The sequence below is a fragment of the Malaclemys terrapin genome, chromosome 8 (assembly GCF_027887155.1).
Source record: "Malaclemys terrapin pileata isolate rMalTer1 chromosome 8, rMalTer1.hap1, whole genome shotgun sequence".
In the NCBI taxonomy this organism is placed as follows: Eukaryota; Metazoa; Chordata; order Testudines; family Emydidae; genus Malaclemys; species Malaclemys terrapin.
Genome location: NC_071512.1, coordinates 109,389,020 through 109,409,569, shown reverse-complemented (window position 1 = coordinate 109,409,569; position 20,550 = coordinate 109,389,020). Strand labels below are relative to the sequence as shown.

The 20,550-nt window shown below is 61.9% G+C and overlaps 1 protein-coding gene across 5 annotated transcripts in view; it reads left to right on the top strand.

Moving 5' to 3' along the window:
- Positions 1–20,550, top strand: part of PTPRF (protein tyrosine phosphatase receptor type F) — a 570,835-nt gene that overhangs the window by 538,825 nt on the left and 11,460 nt on the right. For all 5 annotated transcript variants that reach the window (XM_054037699.1, XM_054037700.1, XM_054037697.1 and 2 more), the window contains 5 exons: positions 8,427–8,550; positions 11,463–11,638; positions 17,837–17,956; positions 18,893–19,047; positions 20,118–20,403. In XM_054037699.1, the coding sequence (XP_053893674.1) occupies positions 8,427–8,550; positions 11,463–11,638; positions 17,837–17,956; positions 18,893–19,047; positions 20,118–20,403 (861 nt within the window). The remainder of the gene's footprint in view (positions 1–8,426; positions 8,551–11,462; positions 11,639–17,836; positions 17,957–18,892; positions 19,048–20,117; positions 20,404–20,550) is intronic.

Below are 20,550 nucleotides of genomic sequence, written 5' to 3'. Positions count from 1 at the left end.
CCCGTCCCAACCCGCCCCTCTAGCCTGGGAGCCCGGCGCTCGCCCGGTCCCAACCCGCCCCTCTAGCCTGGGAGCCCGGCGCTCGCCCGGTCCCAACCCGCCCCTCTAGCCTGGGAGCCCGGCGCTCGCCCCGTCCCAACCCGCCCCTCTAGCCTGGGAGCCCGGCGCTCGCCCCGTCCCAACCCGCCCCTCTAGCCTGGGAGCCCGGCGCTCGCCCCGTCCCAACCCGCCCCTCTAGCCTGGGAGCCCGGCGCTCGCCCGGTCCCGACCCGCCCCTCTAGCCTGGGAGCCCGGCGCTCGCCCGGTCCCGACCCGCCCCTCTAGCCTGGGAGCCCGGCGCTCGCCCGGTGCCGCCCCTCTAGTCTGGGAGCCCAGCGCTCGCCCGGTGCCGCCCCTCTAGTCTGGGAGCCCGGCGCTCGCCTGGTCCCGACCCGCCCCTCTAGTCTGGGAGCCCGGCGCTCGCCCCGCCCCCCTAGCCTGGGAGCCCGGCGCTCGCCCCGTCCCAACCCGCCCCTCTAGTCTGGGAGCCCGGCTCTCGCCCCGTCCCGCCCCTCTAGTCTGGGAGCCCGGCGCTCGCCTGGTCCCGCCCCGCCCCTCTAGTCTGGGAGCCCGGCGCTTGCCCGGTCCCAACTCGCCCCTCTAGCCTGGGAGCCCGGTCCCAACTCGCCCCTCTAGCCTGGGAGCCTGGCGCTCGCCCGGTCCTGACCCGCCCCTCTAGCTTGGGAGCCTGGTGCTCGCCCGGTCCCAACTCGCCCCTCTAGCCTGGGAGCCCGGTCCCAACTCGCCCCTCTAGCCTGGGAGCCTGGCGCTCGCCCGGTCCTGACCCGCCCCTCTAGTCTGGGAGCCTGGTGCTCGCCCGGTCCCGCCCCGCCCGTGGCTGAGGAGCAGGCGAGCTGCAGCACAGAAATATGGCGGAAGGGCCAGTTACTGAGTGGAAACGCCCTTTGGAAAGTGAGTGGATGCATATGTGACGTGCCCTTGGCAGCTGGTGCAGGGGAGCAGCGGTTTTCTGCTGGGGATGTCCCCTGACACGTGCTGCCCTTGGGGCTGTTTCGGGCGTTTCTGTAGCCCATACTGGCGGGAAGCTTCTCGTGGGCAGGGGTTGTGTTCGGTGCCCAGGGCTATGGAGAGACTCACTGGGGATGCTCTCGAGTCTCCCCGGCCAGCCGGCTCCACGTCGGTAGGTTGGCTCCACTAGTACGTTCAGGCAGCTCCGTCTGTAGGGCCTCTACTCAACCCCCTCCGCTCCTGGAAGGTGCGACTGCCCAGCAAGAGACGCGCGGGTTACCCAGAGATGCCAGCCCGCTGCTCGCGGGAGGGACAGCGCGTGCTGCCGGGCGAGGCACTGGACTCAGATCAGCCGTGGCCACGTCCGGAGCTGAGGGAGGGGAGGTGGGGGGAGGGTCAGCATCTCCTGCACCCCGAAGTAAACCTCCTTCAGATGCCGTTTCCAGCTGAGCAGCCAGCTCCTCCCGCGTTCCTCCGCCTTGAGGAGGGGCCGGGCCCCAGGTCACTCAGAGGCCAGCAGCAGAGCTGGGACCAGGCCCTGGGAATCCTGGCTCCCAGGCCAGGGCCATAAGCCCAGGCCGGCCTTGCCGGCCCAGGCCCCGACGTGAACTCAGAAGCCAGTTGCTGAGGCGGGAGCTCAGCTTTTAGCTGCCCCTGGAAATAGCCTGCGAAAGGTTATCAGACGGCTGTGCCGCGGGAGCGCCCAGAGCAGTGCCGAGGCCTGGGAGCTGGATAACTGGGACCCAGACCTGAGGGTTATCACGCTGCCCTGTGAACTGCGGGAGTCCTGTCCCCCGCCCCGAAGCACCAAGAGCTGGTGGGAGAAGCAGGATCGGGGGAGACCTTCAACGGTACGGGCTCTGCACCCTGATCCCCCATCCCGGTGCAGGCAGCCTGCAGGGCACCGCGGGTCCCTCTGGCCGCCTGTCTGCGCCCGGGCCCCAGGCCTCGCTCCGTGTCGCTCCTCTGGCAGCATGGTACGTAGTGAGCTGTGTTCCTTGGGGCCCAGGGCGGTGCAGGGTAAACCGTGTCCTGTGTTTAATTTGCTTGTACTAATGTGCAGTTGCTGGCAGGCGTTCGGCGCGTGCATTCCAGGAATGTGACTAATAAGGTGAAAGCTTTGCCAGCGATTGATTCAGGAGCACGTTATCTCCCCATTTAAGACGTCATGTAGATTGACGGCGGTCAATGGCTACGCTAATTTGGCTGCTGTCACAGGAGGCTTGGAAGTGCTGGTGGCAGGGCTGGGGCCAGGCCTGAGATCCCCTGGGGCCAGGCCCGTTTCTAACAAAGCGGGTTCCCGAGTGGGACGAGCCTGCGAGGTTAAAGAGCTGGCAGGTGACTGCTGGTTCTTGTGTGCGCCCAGGTGCCGTGCAGCCCCCAGGTTCTCGTCAGGGCAGCTCTGCTTTCCCCCGGTTTTGTGGGGCTGCTGATGAGCAGGGAGGACTTTGTAGTCATCTGCTAAGGAGCTTTGTGATTCCTGCTCCTACAGTGCTCAGGGGAATGGGCTCTGCTCATCAACGGCTGCGTGAGCAGAGGGGACAGGCAGCAACTGATCTCCCTGGCTAAGACATTGTGTAGATTGGGGTCTAGGGACCTGCCATTGATTCCTTCAGGGACCTGCGGCAGGATGTTCTGCTCCTGGCTTTCCAGTTCCCCCCACTGTAAAGAAAACTTGGGTTCATGGTGCTTTAGCCATGTTTGTAAAGCGCTTTTGGATCTGCTGAGGCAGACGCGTTCCCCACTGGAGCTCCTGCTGCCTGGAACAGCCTCTGTGTCTGCACATTATCTCTACAGGCTCCCGTGCTCCTTCCCACGTGCCAGATCCTGAAGCTGTAATAACCCATATGCTCCTAACGAGGAGCTCGTCTGATGTACTGCTCCTTACTTGGTGTTGGGAGTGACTTGAGGCTCATTTACTGTGTAGTTTACAAACCTGGGACGGTTTCAAGCTTTTCCTGGAGTCGTTAAAAGTTCCCATCGCTTGACGCCACTCAGCTTTTCTTGGTGAAGAAGCAGAGGGAAGAGAAGCAGTGTGGAGTTGTACAGTGGTGGGGACCCACTGGCTTCATTGCACTGCTGAGTGAAGAGGGGGGGTCCCCTCCCCAGGGCTAGGCGGGAATGAAACCATATTGCTGCCGCACACTGGGGCTGTCCGCCCCCTCCCGGGGTGGGACTGGCCAGCCGCAGAGCTCTGTGTAATGGGCTTCAGCTGCATACCAAGCAGCCCATCAGCCTCCCATTTATTTACTCATTTGCTTGCCTTCCAGGGGGGCCAGGTGCACATTAATTCATCACCAGAGCTCAAATTAAATCATTTTACTTCTAAATGAGTCACTCATTTGCAGGAGTATTTAATTAGAGCCTCTTCGCACCCAGGTGCTCCATTACTCCTGCCTTCTCACCTGTTCGCCCTCCTAGGGGGCTGCTGGTGATTAGACCGGTTTTGCACATCCTCGCTGCACAGCAAAACAATTACCCTAATGGCAGTGCCTCAGAGCCGCTCTTCACAGAGCCGAGCCCACCTGGAGAAATGATCCTTCCCCCTCACTGCATTCAGACTCGGCCTGCGACTGCTCCCGTCCCACCGTGGAGCCGGGCAGCCCTGCATCATCTTCCTTCTGAGAACGCTCACCCGGGGCTGGGAGGGGGGAAGGTGTGTGACCCCCAACCCTGCAATGGGGCGAGCGCTCGCCCGGGGCTGGGAGGAGGGAAGGTGTGTGACCCCCGGCCCCTGCAATGGGGCGAGCGCTCGCCCAGGGCTGGGAGGGGCGAAGGTGTGTGACCCCCAACCCCTGCAATGGGGCGAGCGCTCGCCCGGGGCTGGGAGGGGGGAAGGTGTGTGACCCCTGGCCCCTGCAATGGGGCGAGCGCTCGCCCAGGGCTGGGAGGGGCGAAGGTGTGTGACCCCCGGCCCCTGCAACGGGGCGAGTGCTCGCCCGGGGCTGGATTTCTGATGCTTCTCCCTGGTGGAAAACGCTGCGTTGCCAGCCCTGTGCTCTGCCATTGGGGCACCTGCGCGCCCGGCCTCGCCTGCACAGACAGTTCCAGCTCTGCAAGGGGGACGTGGCTGTGCGGAGCCAGGAGAGAGGCTAGAAGTTCTGTCCCCTCTGCTGTGAGCCCGAGAAGGACAGGCCCAGCTGCCGGAGGGGAAGGACAGAGCTGTGTTGATGTGAGCGTAGGAAGCCGGGAGATCTCTGTATGTCTGCTGGGACTGCCCCAAGATGAAGAGATTCGGTTAGCTGTGGTGAAGCTGTAACACCGTTGCACGCCAGGATTCCCCTGCCGGCGCCCGAGAAATGCTGTTAGCCCTTCCCCAGCTAGCCGTCCATCTCGCCGGCTAGCAGCCCTGTGGGATCCCGGCAGTCTGGAAACGGGGGTGCTGCCTCTGCTGAGCAAGGGATTGAGCTGGGGATGAGAGAGGGACACACCAGGGGCTGGCGCCAGCGCTCTTGGCTGTGTGGTAAGGGCAGTGCCAGGGAATTCGTAGTGAGTAGAATGCCAGGCCCGAAGGGACCAGATCGCCAAGTCTGACCTGTAGACACAGGCCATTAAACGTCACCCAGGGACCCCGATCCATCCTCACCCCGCCCTGCCCCGTGCTGGGCCCTCCCCTCCGCCTGGCCTCCTCGCCCACCATGCCCCAGAACAGCACCCCCACTGGCCACCAGGCCCTGCTCCTTGCTTGCCACTGTATTAATGTAGATGGAATAAAGGGACCCAAAGAGTCCGAGGTTTGAACGTGACCCAGTCACTGCCCAGCTCTGAACGGTGTTAAACAAGGGCTGAGGTTTGGTGTCCGGAGACCCCCGCCTGCTCCCCGGCAGCGACACCACGACAGCCCTTCACCCTTTCCTTCCCGATACAGACCGGGGGTGGGGGCAGTGCTAAGTGAGCCTGTCCTTGTAACAGCATCCCTTGGTCCCTGCCAGTTCAGCTGGAGGGAGGTTTTAGAGACGGCTGGACAGTCTCTAGGGGAATCACTGGCCTTTGGGGCAAAGAGACGGGCAGGAGATGCTGCTGAAGGTGGCTCCTGTTTCCTAGCCAACAAAACCAGACGAACACACGCGACGGGGAGAGAAAAGAGCAGCAGAGAGCGAGGCTGCAGCTTCTGTCCCTGGGGTGTGTCTCACTTGCCACCTCCCTGCTGGAGAAACACAGGCCCAGCCCACGGCTGGTCGGATCAGCCACTCCGGACCTGGCAAACTCGTACCGGCACCGGGCTGTTCAGGGCACTGCTTTTAGCTGCCTCGGGCTGGCTGCAGGCTCACAGCCGTGCTGCACAATACGCAGCCTTGGCCGGCTAAGCCAGGCTCCTCTTAGACAGAAGAAACAAGGAAAAGGGCACAGGTGGGAGAGGGGCGGTGACACAGTCCCAGGTAGTATTCGGGATTTGGCTGGAGCCAGTGAGGTGACTGTATCTCCGGCTCCCTCCCTTTGGCCTGGGCTGGCCAGGACTCAGGATTAGGATGAAGGAGGCCCAGGGTCCCAGGAGATGGTGGAGTGACAGCTGTGATGGTGAATCCCATTCTAGTAGCCAGTTTTTCTCCCCTGAAGTCCCTTTCGCTAAGGACTGCCAAAGGCAGAGATGGGTGGACTGGCTCGTCCTCTCTGGTGGACAAAATACAATTAGGCCTAGTTTCTGACGCACCAATTTTGGTTCATGGATTCTACTTTCTTGCTGGTCTTGCTACCAGGCATGAACTTAACACAATGCTTGAGTTCTCTGAGGAGGCCGTTTGGTTTAGTCTAATTCAGCCTTTGTCTCCCTTTCCCATCTTCTCCCGTTGACGTTCGTTGTTGCTGGCTATCGTGACCCTTCTATGAATTTTTGCTCACTTCTTCAGGGTAAATTTGTAATTAGGGTAAATTTGTAGTCCCAGTTATCACAACAGTGCTTGCCCTGTCCCACCCCCTGCCTTGCCCTGCGTCTCCTCTTCCTCTGCCCTATGGGGCCCTTTCAGTAACATGGCCTTCAGCAGAGGGTGAAGAACATTTCAAAAGGAAACGTGATGAAACTCTCTATTGTGCAACGTGTGAGATACGAGCAGCCGCACAGGGGGCTGTGGAACAAGTCAGTGGGCAGCGCTAGTGCAGAGATGTGTGTGCAGGGAGCCTCACAGACCCCCAGTGGATACCCGGCTAAACGTTCAGGCAGCAGCCGGTGCTGGCGTCCTCTGCTCCCCCACCCAGCCACAGCGCCCCGCGTGCCACTGCTGCTTAGTACTCTGATAATAGAAGATTACAGGGTTTCTGTTGGAATCATCTATTTACATTCTGCATTGCCCAACCCCCCTATCAGCTCCGCTGTGATGCCACCTCTCCCTGCCAGGCCCTGCGGGGGGAGAGCGCTGCCACCAGGACCCCTGGGCGGGAGTGACGTGTGCTGTGCAAATGGCGAGCAGGGTGCAGGTCCCTGTTCGTTCTGAGAACTGCGGAAGGGCCTCAGGGCAGCCCCTCTGCAGGATGCTAAGGCCCCGCATGAGACCGGGCTATCCTTTACTTAGGTGCCGATCAAGCAGGCTCGTGGTGACCTTAACCGTGCTATTGATCGAAGGGCGTCTGCAGCAAACACCAGAAGGGGCGGTACAGCGAGTAATCACGTGGGCTGGCGTTTGCACTTCGGGTGTTTCCCTGGGTGAGCAACAGAAGTGGCTAGTCTCCAGCCTGACGCCCCTTCGAGGCTTTCACAGCGGTTAGGACCGTTACGTTCATCTGCCTGCCTCCTACATCACCCAGGCCGTAATGATTCCTGCAGCCAGCCCATATCTTGTGGTTGAGCTAGGGCCTGGTTTTGAGAAGGCGCTGACGAGGCTGGTCATGCAGCTCCCAGCGTTTCATGGCATGACGATAGCTGCCTTTGTGTGTGCACCCAGACCAGGTGTGGGAATGAGGAAGGCTTTGATGAGGAGTGTCCCTCCCAGCTCAGAGGGACATGTTTGGGACAGGCCTTCATATTCTCTTCTGTTCTGCATGTGAGAAATGTGACTACCAGGATGATGCATTTTGGGAATATGGTGGCCAGGCAGTCCTGTGGTGGATGGGCCATGTCGGGTATGCAGTGTGTGTGTCCAGGATGGACTGTGTTGAGTGCGGGGTGGCACAGGATTTGGGATGGGTCACAGCAGGTATATGGGGGGAAGGGTCCCGGACGGGCTGTGGCGAGTACGTGCGGGGGTCCTGGATGGGTCACGGCAGCTATATGGGGGGAAGGGTCCCAGACGGGCTGTGGGGGGTACGTGCGGGGTCCTGGATGGTTCACGGCAGGAATATGGGGGGAAGGGTCCCGGAGGGGCTGTGGTGGGTACGTGCGGGGGTCCTGGATGGGTCACGGCAAGTATATGGGGGAAGGGTCCCGGAGGGGCTGTGGGGGGTACGTGCGGGGTCCTGGATGGGTCACGGCAGGTATATGGGGGGAAGGGTCCCCGACGGGCTGTGGGGGGTACGTGCGGGGTCCTGGATGGGTCACGGCAGGTATATGGGGGGAAGGGTCCCAGAGGGGCTGTGGTGGGTACGTGCAGGGGTCCCGGAGGGGCTGTGGTGGGTACGTGTGGGGGTCCTGGATGGGTCACGGCAGGTATACGGGGGGAAGGGTCCCGGAGGGATGTGGCGGTTATGCCGGGCAGGAGGTTTCAGCCCCACAGCAGAGGGGCTGCGTTCAGTACTTGGGCGGGTCCCACCAGCCATGTCAGGTGCGTCACGGGGCCCAGCTGGCCCCCAGCAGAGTCTGTTGAGTACGTGGTGGGGATCCTTTGTCAGGGACGCAGGCGAGTCGCGTATTTGTTTCCCGGCCAGTCCCTAGCACATGGGCCCTACACATGTTTATGGCCCTGTCCCCAGGTCTCATGCCATGAACTGAAAGGAGAGATGTTCACGCTGCGGAAGCAGCTGACGCAGCAACTAGTGACCCATCCGGTTTCATGACTTCTCCCAGCAGGAGCCTTGTTCACGCTTGTTCTTTAATATCGAAAGCCCCTGGGCCACCCGCGGCTCCAGAGGCTGCTCTGTCCCCAGGGACTGCAGCTCGCTGACTGATCCAACCACGGGGGTCAGGAAGCGTGTGCACGCCCAGCAGGAGCCGGTCTCCGCGGCAGTAATTGAGGTAGAGGAGTTTCTGCTGGGGGGGCAGCTTGGACTAGGGAGCATTGGCTGGGAGGAGGAGGCCCCCCCATCACACCAGCCAGAGGCTGTTTCGGTGACTGTCAGGTTGCTCCAGGGCAGGTGTGACTTCCTGGCAGGGCATTGGGACTGGCATCAGCTGAGCACCAGCCCGAGAACGCCGTGCTGCCCTGGACCTAGCGCCGCAGCGGGTGTGGCTGCGTGGCAGGCTGGGGTGTGGCAATCCCGCAACTCCCAGGAAAGGTGCGTCTCCTCCAGACGGCCCAGCGTGCTGTAACAGCCTGTCCTCTCTCCTGCAGTCCATCGATCCAGGGCAGCAGTTCACCTGGGAGAACTCCAACCTGGAAGTGAATAAACCAAAAAACCGCTATGCAAACGTGATCGCCTACGACCACTCGCGTGTCATCCTGACCTCTGTCGATGGTAAGCGTGGGGCTTGGGGCCTGTTCCAAGCGTTGTCTGAGGGAGTGGCATGAAAAGCTACACGGGGGGATCATTGTAACATGCAGCAGAACAAGGTTACTCCGAGTGTGGCAGGGCAAACAGCCAGGTGAGCGGGATGCGTGTCCATGCTGCGCCCACGCTGCCCAAGGAGGGTCTCGCAGCCGGGCAGGGGCTGTACTTCGGCTCCAGACCCTGCAAATGTATCTTTCAGGCCGAAGGATAAGAAACAGCAGCAGAATTCTGCTGGCCCCTTCCCCAGCGGTGCGACAGCTGCCCTCCTGCCACGCCCAGGCCCAGCTCTCTCAGCCTTGGTGTAACGGCACCAGACCCCGGTCGTCTTCGGGCGGGATCATACCTGGGACCGCCGGAGCCTCAGCTGCATGAGCTCAAAGCCCCATGGCTGGTCGGGGAAGCGGAGCTGGCTCGTCAGCCCTGGAGACGGGAGCTCGTTGTCACAGCTCCGCCCATAGTGAGCCCGCACCCACCGCCAAGGTGCTGCGCCTGCCCCTATGTGGGAGTGGAGCGGGCAGCCCGTGGCCTGACCCCCACCCCCGGGCGCCTCAGTGCGAGCCTTCCCTGGGTGCAGTTCTGTTGCTGCTGCCTGCTGGGCAGAACGGGCAGCACACCCCTCTCAGCCCCTCTCAGCCGCGCGCCAAGCAGGTCAGCTCAAGGCGACAAATCACAGAGGTCAGAAAGTGCTGCTCGACCCCATCTAGTCCATCCCGGTCCAGGGGCCAGGGCAGGACTCCACAAGGCTTTGGCCCATCTAGGTTTGGGTGCCCAAGCGGTGGCTCCGGCTAACCAGGAAGGGTGTGCTGCATTTCTGCCCCTGCTGCAAGGCCCAGCGTTGAGAGGCAAGCGCCTGAGTGCTGAGTGTGTATCGCCCGGCGAGACCAAACGCTGACCCATCCACCTCCCGCTCTGTGCATAGGAGGCTGCTGACCTCTCTGACCTGCGCTAATGTTTGCTTTCCAGTCCCTGGACGCAGCGCGCTGTATTACAACACCCGCCCTGTCACACTCCTGTCTGTCGCACCCATAGAAACGCTCCGGCACCAGAGCATGCGGCTGGCTGAACGCGTGAGGGGAGCCCAGCTAATGAAATGCGGCCCCTTCTGGTGTTGAGGCTGGAGCTCGCTTGGGATGCAGCCTGGTCTCTCTTCATCCCAAGAAGGAACATCTTTGTAACGCCAACGGGCTGCTCTTCCTTGGCAGGAGGTTCAGCCTCTTTCCCTGTAGCAGTGTGGGGCTCCCCTATAGCGAGGGGCTGAGCGCTGCACTGGGAACCTGCTTTCTTGGAGCGACCCTGGTCCGGTAAGCAGGTTCTGGGACTGAGCCATTCCCAACGTGCCCTGCCAGCTCCCTCTCCTTCACGGCAGGAGGCGCCAGCCAGGGAGAAGAGGCCCACATGTGTTAGTGCGGCTGGGCCAAGGGGCAGCCAGCACCGAACTCCAGCTGATCTGGTCTCCAGGCTCCAGACTGGGTTATGGCCAGGGAGCTTCTCCTCCCCCAGCCCCCGGCGTCTCTTCCACTGATTCCACTTGCGGCTGCTGGGAACCAGCAGGAGATTCTGTGGTGCCCCGTGGCGGGTGGAACTGATCCCCAGCCTCCTTTAAGGGAAAATGAGAGCATAGTGCCCCCCCATGCAGCACCCACCATATGCCCCCCCCATGTAAAGCACCCCCCCCACGTGTGCCCTCCTGGGGACCACGGGGATCCCGCCAGGTCCTAGACCTGCTGCTGGTGCTGAGGGCGGCTGCAGCCCCCCCAAAGCCAGGTGCTCACATTCAGCACCGGCAGAAGGCGTCATGTTTGTGTTAGTAACTGCGGGTTTGCGTTTTAAAGGCCTATCCGGGCAAGAGCTTGACACTGGAGGGGCATGCGGGGGGGGGGACACCTGCACGTGGGGGGGTGCTTTACATGGGGGGGGCATATGGTGGGTGCTGCATGGGGGGCACTATGTGCTGGGGGGCAGCCCACGAAACCTAGAGGAGGGCAAGCTTTACATGTGGGGTGAGGGGCACTGCATGCAAGGGGCAGCGTGCAGAGGCCAGAGGAGGGGGAGCTGGGGGGATTGTCAGGAGGCGCTGCATGCAGGGGGCAGCCTGCGGAGGCCAGAGGAGAGGGAACATCGGGGGGCGCTGGATGTGGGGGGCAGCCTGCGGAGGCCAGAGGAGGGGGGAGTGTTGGGGGGGGCGCTGCATGAGGGGTGCAGCCTGCGGAGGCCAGAGGAGGGGGGAGTGTCGGGGGGGGCGCTGCATGCGGGGGGCAGCCTGCGGAGGCCAGAGGAGGGGGAGCTGGGGGGACTGTCGGGGGGGCGCTGGATGTGGGGGGCAGCCTGCGGAGGCCAGAGGAGGGGGAAGTGTCGGGGGGGCGCTGCATGAAGGGCGCAGCCTGCGGAGGCCAGAGGAGGGGGAACATCGGGGGGCGCTGCATGAGGGGTGCAGCCTGCGGAGGCCAGAGGAGGGGGAACATCGGGGGGGCGCTGCATGATGGGTGCAGCCTGCGGAGGCCAGAGGACGGGAAGTTTTTCGCATGTTCCCCTTTGCAAACAGACACGGGAGAGCGTGAAAGTAACAGAGCAACAAAACCTGTCCCGAAGTGCTGCAAGGCCGCAGCAAACAGCGGGCCAATGTGAGACAATTATTTCAATCTGTTGCCTGGGGCTGTACGTGCTGCCTGTGAACTTCCCTTTGTGTGCGAGGTGGCAGCTGTCTCTGCTTCCATGTTGCCTGATTGCTCCAATAACGTGATAGTTAGATGATTCCAGTAACGCACAGCCCTCGCCAGCTCTCCCTGCGGGGAGGGACTGGCTCAGCGCCTCTCAGGTTCGTCAGGCACCTTGCAGTCAGCCCGGCTCCCCGGGTAACCCGGCTCCCTTGGTCTCTACAGGGGTGCCCGGCAGTGACTACATCAACGCGAACTACATTGATGGGTACCGGAAGCAGAATGCTTACATCGCTACCCAAGGGCCCCTGCCAGAGACGCTCAGCGACTTCTGGAGGATGGTGTGGGAGCAGAGGACAGCGACCATAGTCATGATGACCCGGCTGGAGGAGAAATCCAGGGTATGGGGAGCTCGGAGCGGGACGGTTCTGACCCCAGTGAAACACGGGTCACTGTCGCAATCGCAGGGTGGGAACAAGCTTCTCTGAGTAAAACCCTCCCCGCCACACACGCGCTAGCCCCCCCCCCACTAGCTCCCTGCCCCTCCCCTCGCCCCTGCTAGCTCCCCTGCCCCCACTAGCCTCCGCCCTCCCTCTCCACACTCAGGTGCCCCCACACACACACGTGCACGCACCCGCTCCAATGCGAAGCTCTGCAATAGGAGTGTTGGGGCGCCGTGTCCCCGCAGAAGCAGGGTGGTGAGGCTGGTAATGAGCGTTTTAAGCGTCGGGCAGCCTGCTAGGGCCGCGGCGTCCCCGCGCTGCGGAGTTGCTGGTGGAATCTCCTTGCAATGACCAGGCTGATCTGTCCCCGGGCCGACGCCAGAGAGCTGCAGGGATGATCCCATCTCGCCGGGCTCGGCTCCGGAGGCTGCAATGTAGAGCCCCTGCGGAGCCGGGAAGGAAGGAACAGGGGCCTCCTTTGGAGATGGGTTTGTGGCCGCCCTGACCATCTCTCCCCTGACTTCGTTTTCTCCCAGTATTTCACCGTTGCCACGCCAACCGCAGGCAGCGGGCCAGTGCTCAGGCTGTGAGCTGGGGCTGCAGGAGGGGAGAGCCAGGGCTTTGGGCTCAGCTAAAAGCCAAGTTCTGTAGCGCTCTCCCCGTCCCGATGGTGGGGTGGGAAGCCCCTGCGCACGACACGGCTGGGGTGGGAGCGCCTCTCAGGGAGGGGCCCAGAGGCTGCCAAACAAACTTAGTTTCCCCCGGGGCCCAAGCAGGCCTGGCTTCAGGCTTCCCCCGGCTGCTGAGATCAGGCCAACTCCTCCCCGGGCAATGGCCAGTCCCTCGCTAGAGACAGACGCGCACACGGGTGCAGCTTCGTGTCCCCTGCTGGCCCTACAGCACCTGCCCCAACGCTCTGCCGGACACTGGCTGAGCCCCCCAGGACTGCGCACACCGAGGGAAGCAAACAAAATGGAGCCCTGGGGTTTGTGCTCCGGCTCCAGCGCTTGCTGAATGGGCAGAGGTGCCTCCTGAGAGGAGAAGGAGCTGCAGCGGCTAAGGGCCCCTGTGAGCAGGGGCCAGTGGCTAAAAACACCTGAGTGGCCCTTTAAACTTTTTTTTTTTAATTTACCTTTGAGGTGTGAGAAAAAGCCAAATAAATCACTGTCACGTCACTTGTAGGCTGGCTACTTATCACAAGCCATTGCAGGGTGCATGCTTCTCTATGATAATGGGTGTCTCTGGACCCTGCCAGCACCTGTCTGCCTCCTGCTTCCCTGCTACTGAGACGTGCATTATCTCCCCCTAACATACACACCGGCCTGGAGGCAGTGCACTGGGCAGGCCCTGGGCTGGGCATGTGCGACGTCAGCTACTGGAGCAGGGACAAAATGAGCAGGGAGCCCCGGGCGCCATCCATGCCGCCGTGCCCCTCACACCACAAGAGACCAGCCAGCCAGCCAGAGACAGCCCTTCCCATCATCCCCAGCACGTGGCCCTGCCCAGAGAGACAGAATCCGAGGAGGAAGTGGGGAAAGTATTGGGGTCGGCCTGAAACCGGTTACCCACAGCGGTACTATGAGTACCCTACTGCAGCCCTGTGCTGGACAGGAGGCCTGGTACTTCCCTGCTGACCCGGCATCTCTGGGAGAGAAGGGAACAGGGCATGCGGGAGGGAGTGGGAGGGGAGGCTGGCAGAGGGATGGGGGTCGAGGAATCGCTTTTCCATGAAGATTCTCTGGATTGCATTTCCTTTCCCAGTGTTCCCTGGCGAGAGACCTCCCGTCCCCCGCGATTTGGGATTCAGTTGCTCCCATTCAGCCTGTTCCTTTGTCCTCTCCGTCTCGCTCTCCCTGTCCTGCCCCATTGCCTTCAGAAACAGACACTGGGGGTTTAGTGCTTGCCTGGCGCTCTTCCTGGACTCCGCTGGGAGCCTGGACAGCCTCACCCAGCTGGTTCCCTTTGCTAGGCACCGCTAACCACTGTGTCCCGTCCCGTCCCCCCCGGGATTTCTGTGGGACAGCCCCAGTTTTGCTGGGGCCAGTCCTTGTGCCACAAGACTAGTTTATGCATTACAAAGTGCTCTGGACCCGACACCACCATTGCCTCTTGATGTCGCACCAGGACAGACGCGGCAATGTCAGGGGTTTGTCCTGGAAAAGCCTTTTCCAGCTGGCCCCCCTCTCAAGCGCCCCATTGGCCAGCGGCTCTGGCGGCTCAGCACAAGAACGCGGCTACGGCTGTGTAGCCTGTGGGCCAGGCTCGGAGGCTGTGGAGCCGGCGTGTGATGCGGAGCGGGCTCTGCCTGATTTCTGAGCCGAGAGCCGCACGTCCCGCCGGTAATGCCGGGTGGAGATAAGCTGACCCGAGGCCAGCCGCAGCTTCGCAGCCCTGTGGGGTGACAGTGCTTTAAAGGGCTCCTGGGCTCTGGGAAGGGGGGCACAAGCTGCAGAAAAAAATCTTTAAAGAACATCAGCTTTTATGTCGGCAATCTGAGCCTGCTTGATGGTCCAAATCATCCTCCCTTTTCATGTTCGCACAAAGCGAGAGCCGCATAAAGGACCGAAGAGTCTGGCTTGGGCAATTTAACTGCCTTCAAAGCTTTACAGTCAGTTTCCGAATCGTTTGGTGGTGGTTAGAAACACTTCGCTTTCCCAAGGTGCTGAGCCGACTGTGGGAAGGTGTCAGCGCTGGCTCCTGCCGGAGAGCCCACCCGGGAGGCCACGCCTGCTGTGCGGCTCCCCCTCCCACTTTGCCGACAGTGGCACCGGAGCAGGGAGGGGAGGGGAGGCCCAATGCACTGCTCACCAGCAACCCTTGCTCTGCAGGCAGACGTGGCCATTGGGCTCCCCGAGGCAGGAGGGGCCACTCAGCAAAGCTGGCAGTAAATGTCTGTTTGGGACATTAGTGTGTTCCTCGCCTTAATGAGAAGCGAGCGCTGCCAGAAGAAACCGTCTCTTATCGGCTTTAGTGCCACAGCGCATCGGCTTCCGCATAAAATTTACAGAGCTTGAAAATGGGGCATAAACATTATGGGTAAATTTGGCAGAAAATGTGACTGACTCTTATCTGGTCATGAATAAATAATTTTCAATTACCAGCCCCAGCGCTGCTAGGAGCCCGACACAGGATGCTTCGAAAGTTGGGTTTGTGTTTGTGCAATGCCAGCTCTGTGGTTCCCACGTGTCGGGGAAGAGAGAGACCACAGGCTGGTGGGGAGGGCGGGCAGCAGATCTCTGGCCCTGACCTTTACACTCTAGAGACGCTGAGAATCTTGCTCAGATTAGCCAGGGTTTGCTTCCTCCTGGAGCGGCTCTGGGCCGGATGCAGCTGCCACTGATCCGCAAGGATTGGATCAGTTTAGCCGTGACCTCAGCGTTCGTTCTGCAGCCAGGCACTGTAAAACAACGTTCTGCTCCATGCCCAGCGATGGGGAGATACACACGCTCAGATGTACGCGCAGCCTGGGTCTCTCCGCACACTCTCCACTGGGGATGTGCTCCGTGCCCAGCGAGGGAGAGAGATTCGCACACTCAGATGTACGCGCAGCCCGGGTCTCTCTGCACACTCTCCACCGGGGATCTGCTCCGTGCCCAGCGAGGGAGAGAGATTTGCACACTCAGATGTACGTGCAGCCCGGGTCTCTCTGCACACTCTCCACCGGGGATCTGCTCCATGCCCAGCGAGGGAGAGAGATTCGCATACTCGGATGTACGTGCAGCCCGGGTCTCTCCGCACACTCTCTGGGGGAATCTGCTCCATGCCCAGCGAGGGAGAGAGATTCGCACACTCAGATGTACGTGTAGCCCGGGTCTCTCTGCACACTCTCTGGGGGGATCTGCTCCGTGCCCAGCGAAGGACAGAGATTCGCACACTCAGATGTACGTGCAGCCCGGGTCTCTGCACTCTACACCAGGGCATCCTGAGAGAGGCTGGAATCTCAGCTCCCACTCTCTAGGCATGCAGCCCCTGCTTCATCTTCTTTTCGGGGGCAGTGCAGGCTTGGGGGAGATCAGGGCAGCGACAAGCCCCAGTGTCAGGACCTCACCAGAGACAGAAGCGGGTCAGTTGAACTGCAAGAGGCAGGATGGCCACATCCCCGGTGCCATCCCGCTGTCCTTTCGCCTGTCCCAAAGCTCACCCAGCTTACGGTGCCGTTCCATTGATTCTAATTCCTCCTGTCCCCCTTGTGAACACGCAGCTAATGATTACGTAAGACAAGCCCCGGTGAGCTCCCATTCATTCCCCTCTCCTAGGGCGGGCATCTGGGTCCCAGACAGCTCCCAGGGGTGGGAATGAAGTTCCTCTTGGCCAGGCAGCTTCGGCGGCTGGGCTCGGCTGGGCGTTGGAGTCGTGTGCAGAATTAATAGGAGCCAAGGTTTGGAGACAATCAAGAACAGGAGGCAGCTTCTAAAAACCAAACCATTTGAATAGCCAAGTGCGGGGGGGAGGGGAGCGGACGCCCCAGGCAGGTGAGATGGGGTGGGGGGGGGAGCCGACGCCCCGGGCAGGTGAGATGTGGGGGGAGCCGACGCCCCGGGCAGGTGAGATGGGGGGAGGGGAGCCAAGAGGCAGACTAACCAATAGGCCATCCGTAGGACCTGCCATTGCGTTTCAGGGAGGAGGAGACGCAGCTCAGACAGGAGGATTGAGGGGTCAGAAGAGAAACTGGGCTGTATGCATAAGGTGGCCCCGAGACTCGGGCAGGCCCTGCTGTGCTGTGCTGGGCCATAGCATAGCCTGTGGGAAGCAGCACTCAGCCCCCGATGCGTCTCTGAGACCGAGGACCCGCGAGCGCAGGCTGAGGAGCCGCGCGGCGGCTGGGGCCGCGAGCGCAGGCCGAGGGGCCGCGCGGCGGCTGGGGCCGCGAGCGCAGGCCAAGGGGCCGCGAGCGGTGGCTGGAGCCACGAGGGCCACGGTCAGAGGCCGATGTTCGGCCGTGCTAGGGCTGTGGAGGAGGAGGCTGGGCTCTAGGCTGATTGCAGGGGGGCAGCTTTCCCAGGATGTGCCCCATCTCTCCTCCTGGCAGTCGCAGTGGGAAACGTGCTCCGGCCGCGGGGTTTGAGCGGGAGTCTGCGTCTGCGGCAGGGTGGCCTTTGAGGCCCCCACACTGGAGAGGGGCGAGGCCGATTCGAAAGGACCGAGTGCCAAACCGAGGGTTGTCTGGGCCCCCTACGAGCCCCCCATGGGCTGCTCCCGGCCTGGTGCCCGTGGCAGCCTTCCCTGCAGTGCAGAGAGCACCAGGCCTAGCACGCACAGTAGCCGGGTGTAGAGCGCTGCATGCTGGGACCTGTCATTCCCATGGGGCCTCGCCACCTACCAAAGGTGGGGCCAGCGATACTGCGTGGGGGCACCTGAGGGAGCAGGCTGCGGAGCTGCTGGAGGGCTGGGCGCTCACCCCGAGTCTGGCCTCAGAGCCGCAGGAGGCTCCTGTTTCTTCCCTCCCAGCGTGGGGGAAAAGGCCCCTGGGCTGGCTGCAGATTGCTGGGTCACTGGCTGTCTCTCTCTCTCACCCCCGCCGCCCTTTCAAGGGCAGACTCTCCCGTCTCTCTCCTCGCCTCCTGACACTTGGCTGGTTAGCACAGAAAATTGCTTCCAAGCCCAAGTTAGTGATGCCCTGCGGGGCCCAGCTCCGCGCCTGCAGCGTCCCCGTGGGGCAGGGCTGGCGGCCCCCGATCATGCCAGTGCCACAGTGGAGCAGAGGATTATAGGTTCTGGGCAGGTGCCCGCAGATGGGGAGGCAGCGAACGTGCTCCTCTGCAGACCCCAATCTTCCCAAAGAGCAGGTAGAGAACAGGAAATTATAGGGGAGAGAAATTGCTCTTTGCATCAGTGCCTCTTCTCTGCACTCGTTCGCTTCCTTGCTGCTGTCCCTGCATTCTGTGCCCCAGCCACCTGGCCACCCCGATCATTCCTGCACCAGCGAGCTCTTCCCAAAGCAAACCCCTTTGAATGTGGGCCCAGGGGAGCGTGTGCCGGCGCTGCGAGGATTCAGAGCTGCAGTGGAGGGGCCCAGAACAGCGCGTCTCAGGGCGCTTTGGGTTCCCCACACCGCAAACTGCATGTTACATTCAGGGAGGGCTGTTCAGCCCCGACCCGGGCCTCCTGCAAGAGCCCTGGCCAAGCCGTGACCCACCCTTTTGTGTCATGCTGCAGGTGAAGTGTGACCAGTACTGGCCAGGCCGGGGCACAGAGACCTACGGGCTGATTCAGGTGACCCTGCTGGACACCGTCGAGCTGGCTACCTACACCGTCCGGACGTTTGCACTCTACAAGGTAATGGGTGGGCTGTGGCTGTGCCCTGCACGCCTGGCCCTGGGGATAGCCAGCCCCACAGAAGCCCACGTGCAGCCCCTGGCTGATCACACCGCTGGGCTGTTTGGGCAGTGACTGGATCGCGCCCACAGGGCTCACGCCCAGCCTACGCAGGATTTTGGCCAGGACACCATGGGGTATGCTAGCCCTGTGCTTCTCTCCACCGGGCAGAGCATGGAGCTGCTCGCCACGCCAGCTGCTCCTCTCCAGCCTGCTGCATTCCTTAGCCATGCCCGCGGAAACCCCCGTGTTCAGCACACAGCAGCGAAGCGCCCGCAGCGCCAGGCTGAGTCTGGCTCCTGCAGGGACCCTGCACTCAGCAGGTGGAGGGTCCCCAGGCAGAGGCTGACGGCACTGCTACAAAGGGGGCTTGCTCACTCCCCCAGGCAGGAGGGCAGGGGGGTTGCTCTCCACCTTTGGCTGCCCAGCTGGCTCCCCAGGGAACTGCGTGTGCGCTTGGTCCATCGCAGGCCAGATTACCCCACCTGCGAGCCTCCAGCTCCCACTGTCCCCATGCTTAACCGTCCTCAAGGCACCAGGTATCAGTGGAGCGATTGGAGCAGGGAAGGTCCCCCCCTTTGGGTCTCAGTTTACCCACCTGGCCCATCCTTGTGCGGTGCCGAGAACTGTTCACCTTCTCCTCAGTCTGATCCAGATCCATACAGCGCACACGGCGCTTTCCCCAGATCAGCTGTCTGTGCTCAGGGGGCCGTCCTCCTGCCTCCTCCCCCGGGCTCAGGGGCGTGGCTGGGGTCCCGGTGCTGAGTGGGGCTCACAAGAGGGGGTATTTGTGCCCGTTTGTGCGGGTGTTGAACGCCCACGGTGACGCACACGGCCGAGTCCCCCAGAGCCCGGCTCGTTCTCAGCCCCGGCACGTCTCTTTGGGTTCCTTGGCAGAACGGCTCCAGCGAGAAGCGAGAGTTACGCCAGTTCCAGTTCATGGCGTGGCCGGACCATGGGGTGCCGGAGTACCCCACCCCCATCCTCGCCTTCCTGCGCCGGGTCAAAGCCTGTAACCCCCTTGACGCTGGGCCCATGGTTGTCCATTGCAGGTAAGAGTCCTTGCGGGAGGAGCTGCTGTGTTCTAAAGGCTGCAGGGGGGCATGGGACACTTGAGCTGCTGAAATAGAACAGGTTTGGCTTATTCCTGCTCTCACTGCAGCCTGGGCCGGGGTGAGGGGAGTGCCTCCCCTGGGGACCTCCCGGGCCAGCGTCTTCGCTACTGGTGGAGTTTGCAGTGTGGCGCCACTGTCAGACGAAACGGTGCTTCTGCACATCTCTGATCAGAACTGCAAAGCCACAGTTCTCTGAGCAGCAGCAAACACCGTTGAGAATTGCAGCATGCTCAGAGCTGCCCGGCCAGGGGATTCCATGCACGGATGCACATGCCCCCGCACCGGGCATTTATTGTCGCTCTCCGGGAGGGGTGAGAAGGGCTGTATTTGCTGAAACTGTTAGTCCACTAAGAATCAGCATCTTCTCTGGCCCGAGATTTATCTCCCCCAGCAGAGTAGGGACTATCCCTGAGCAAACCACTCCATCGCTGCTCACTTGCAAACGCCTTGGAGACAGTATTTAATGCTCTTCCTTCGTGCCGAGTTTCAGAGGGGGGTATAGTTAAAACCCAAACACGCCACATTAAAACCCAGTTACAGGTCTGACTTGGATGATAGCAAGGAGGTGCCCTGGCTCCGTATCTCTGCCTTGTGTTCCTGTGTCAGGGCCCATGGCTGCTGCCTGCAGGGTGAGCCCAGCAGAGATCGCCATTGGCTAATGCTCTTGCTCTTCCGCACGCAGCGGCGAGACAGCCAGGTGTGTTCTGAGCCCAGGTGCAGAGTATTAAGTACAAAAGTGCACAACCCCCTTCTCTGCCCTGGCCGGAGTCTTGTTGTGCGGAGGGGGAAGTGTAGACACAGATGAGGGAAAGGCCTTGCCCTGGCCCGTGCAGGGACTTGGAGTCGTGGCCGGGATTAGAATCCAGGGCTCCTGACTCCCCCGCCTGACATTTAAACCCTCGAGGCGTCTCTGCTGGCTGCTCCCTGGAGGGAAAGGTGCCGGTGGGGCAGCACTGAGAGACGACTGAGCATAGTGCTAACTCCTGCACCGTGCTGTGCTCCTGCAGCGCCGGCGTGGGCAGGACGGGCTGCTTCATTGTCATCGACGCCATGCTGGAGAGGATGAAGCATGAGAAGACGGTCGACATCTATGGCCACGTGACGTGCATGAGATCTCAGCGTAACTACATGGTGCAGACCGAGGACCAATACATCTTCATCCATGAGTCCTTGCTGGAGGCAGCCACCTGCGGCAACACCGAAGTGCCCGCCCGCAACCTCTTTGCTCACCTCCAGAAGCTGAGCCAGGTGCCCCCGGGTGAGAGCGTCACTGCAATGGAGCTGGAATTCAAGGTAAGCGAGCACGCGTCCATGCCCCCTGAAATCCCCTGGCTTGGGCCCTGTTAGTGCTGGGCTCCCGTCCGTCCCACACCCCCGAGAGCCGCCAGCAGCTGAGGCGCTAGCGCTGGGCCTGGAGGGAGGGAGACCGATTGGGCTGGG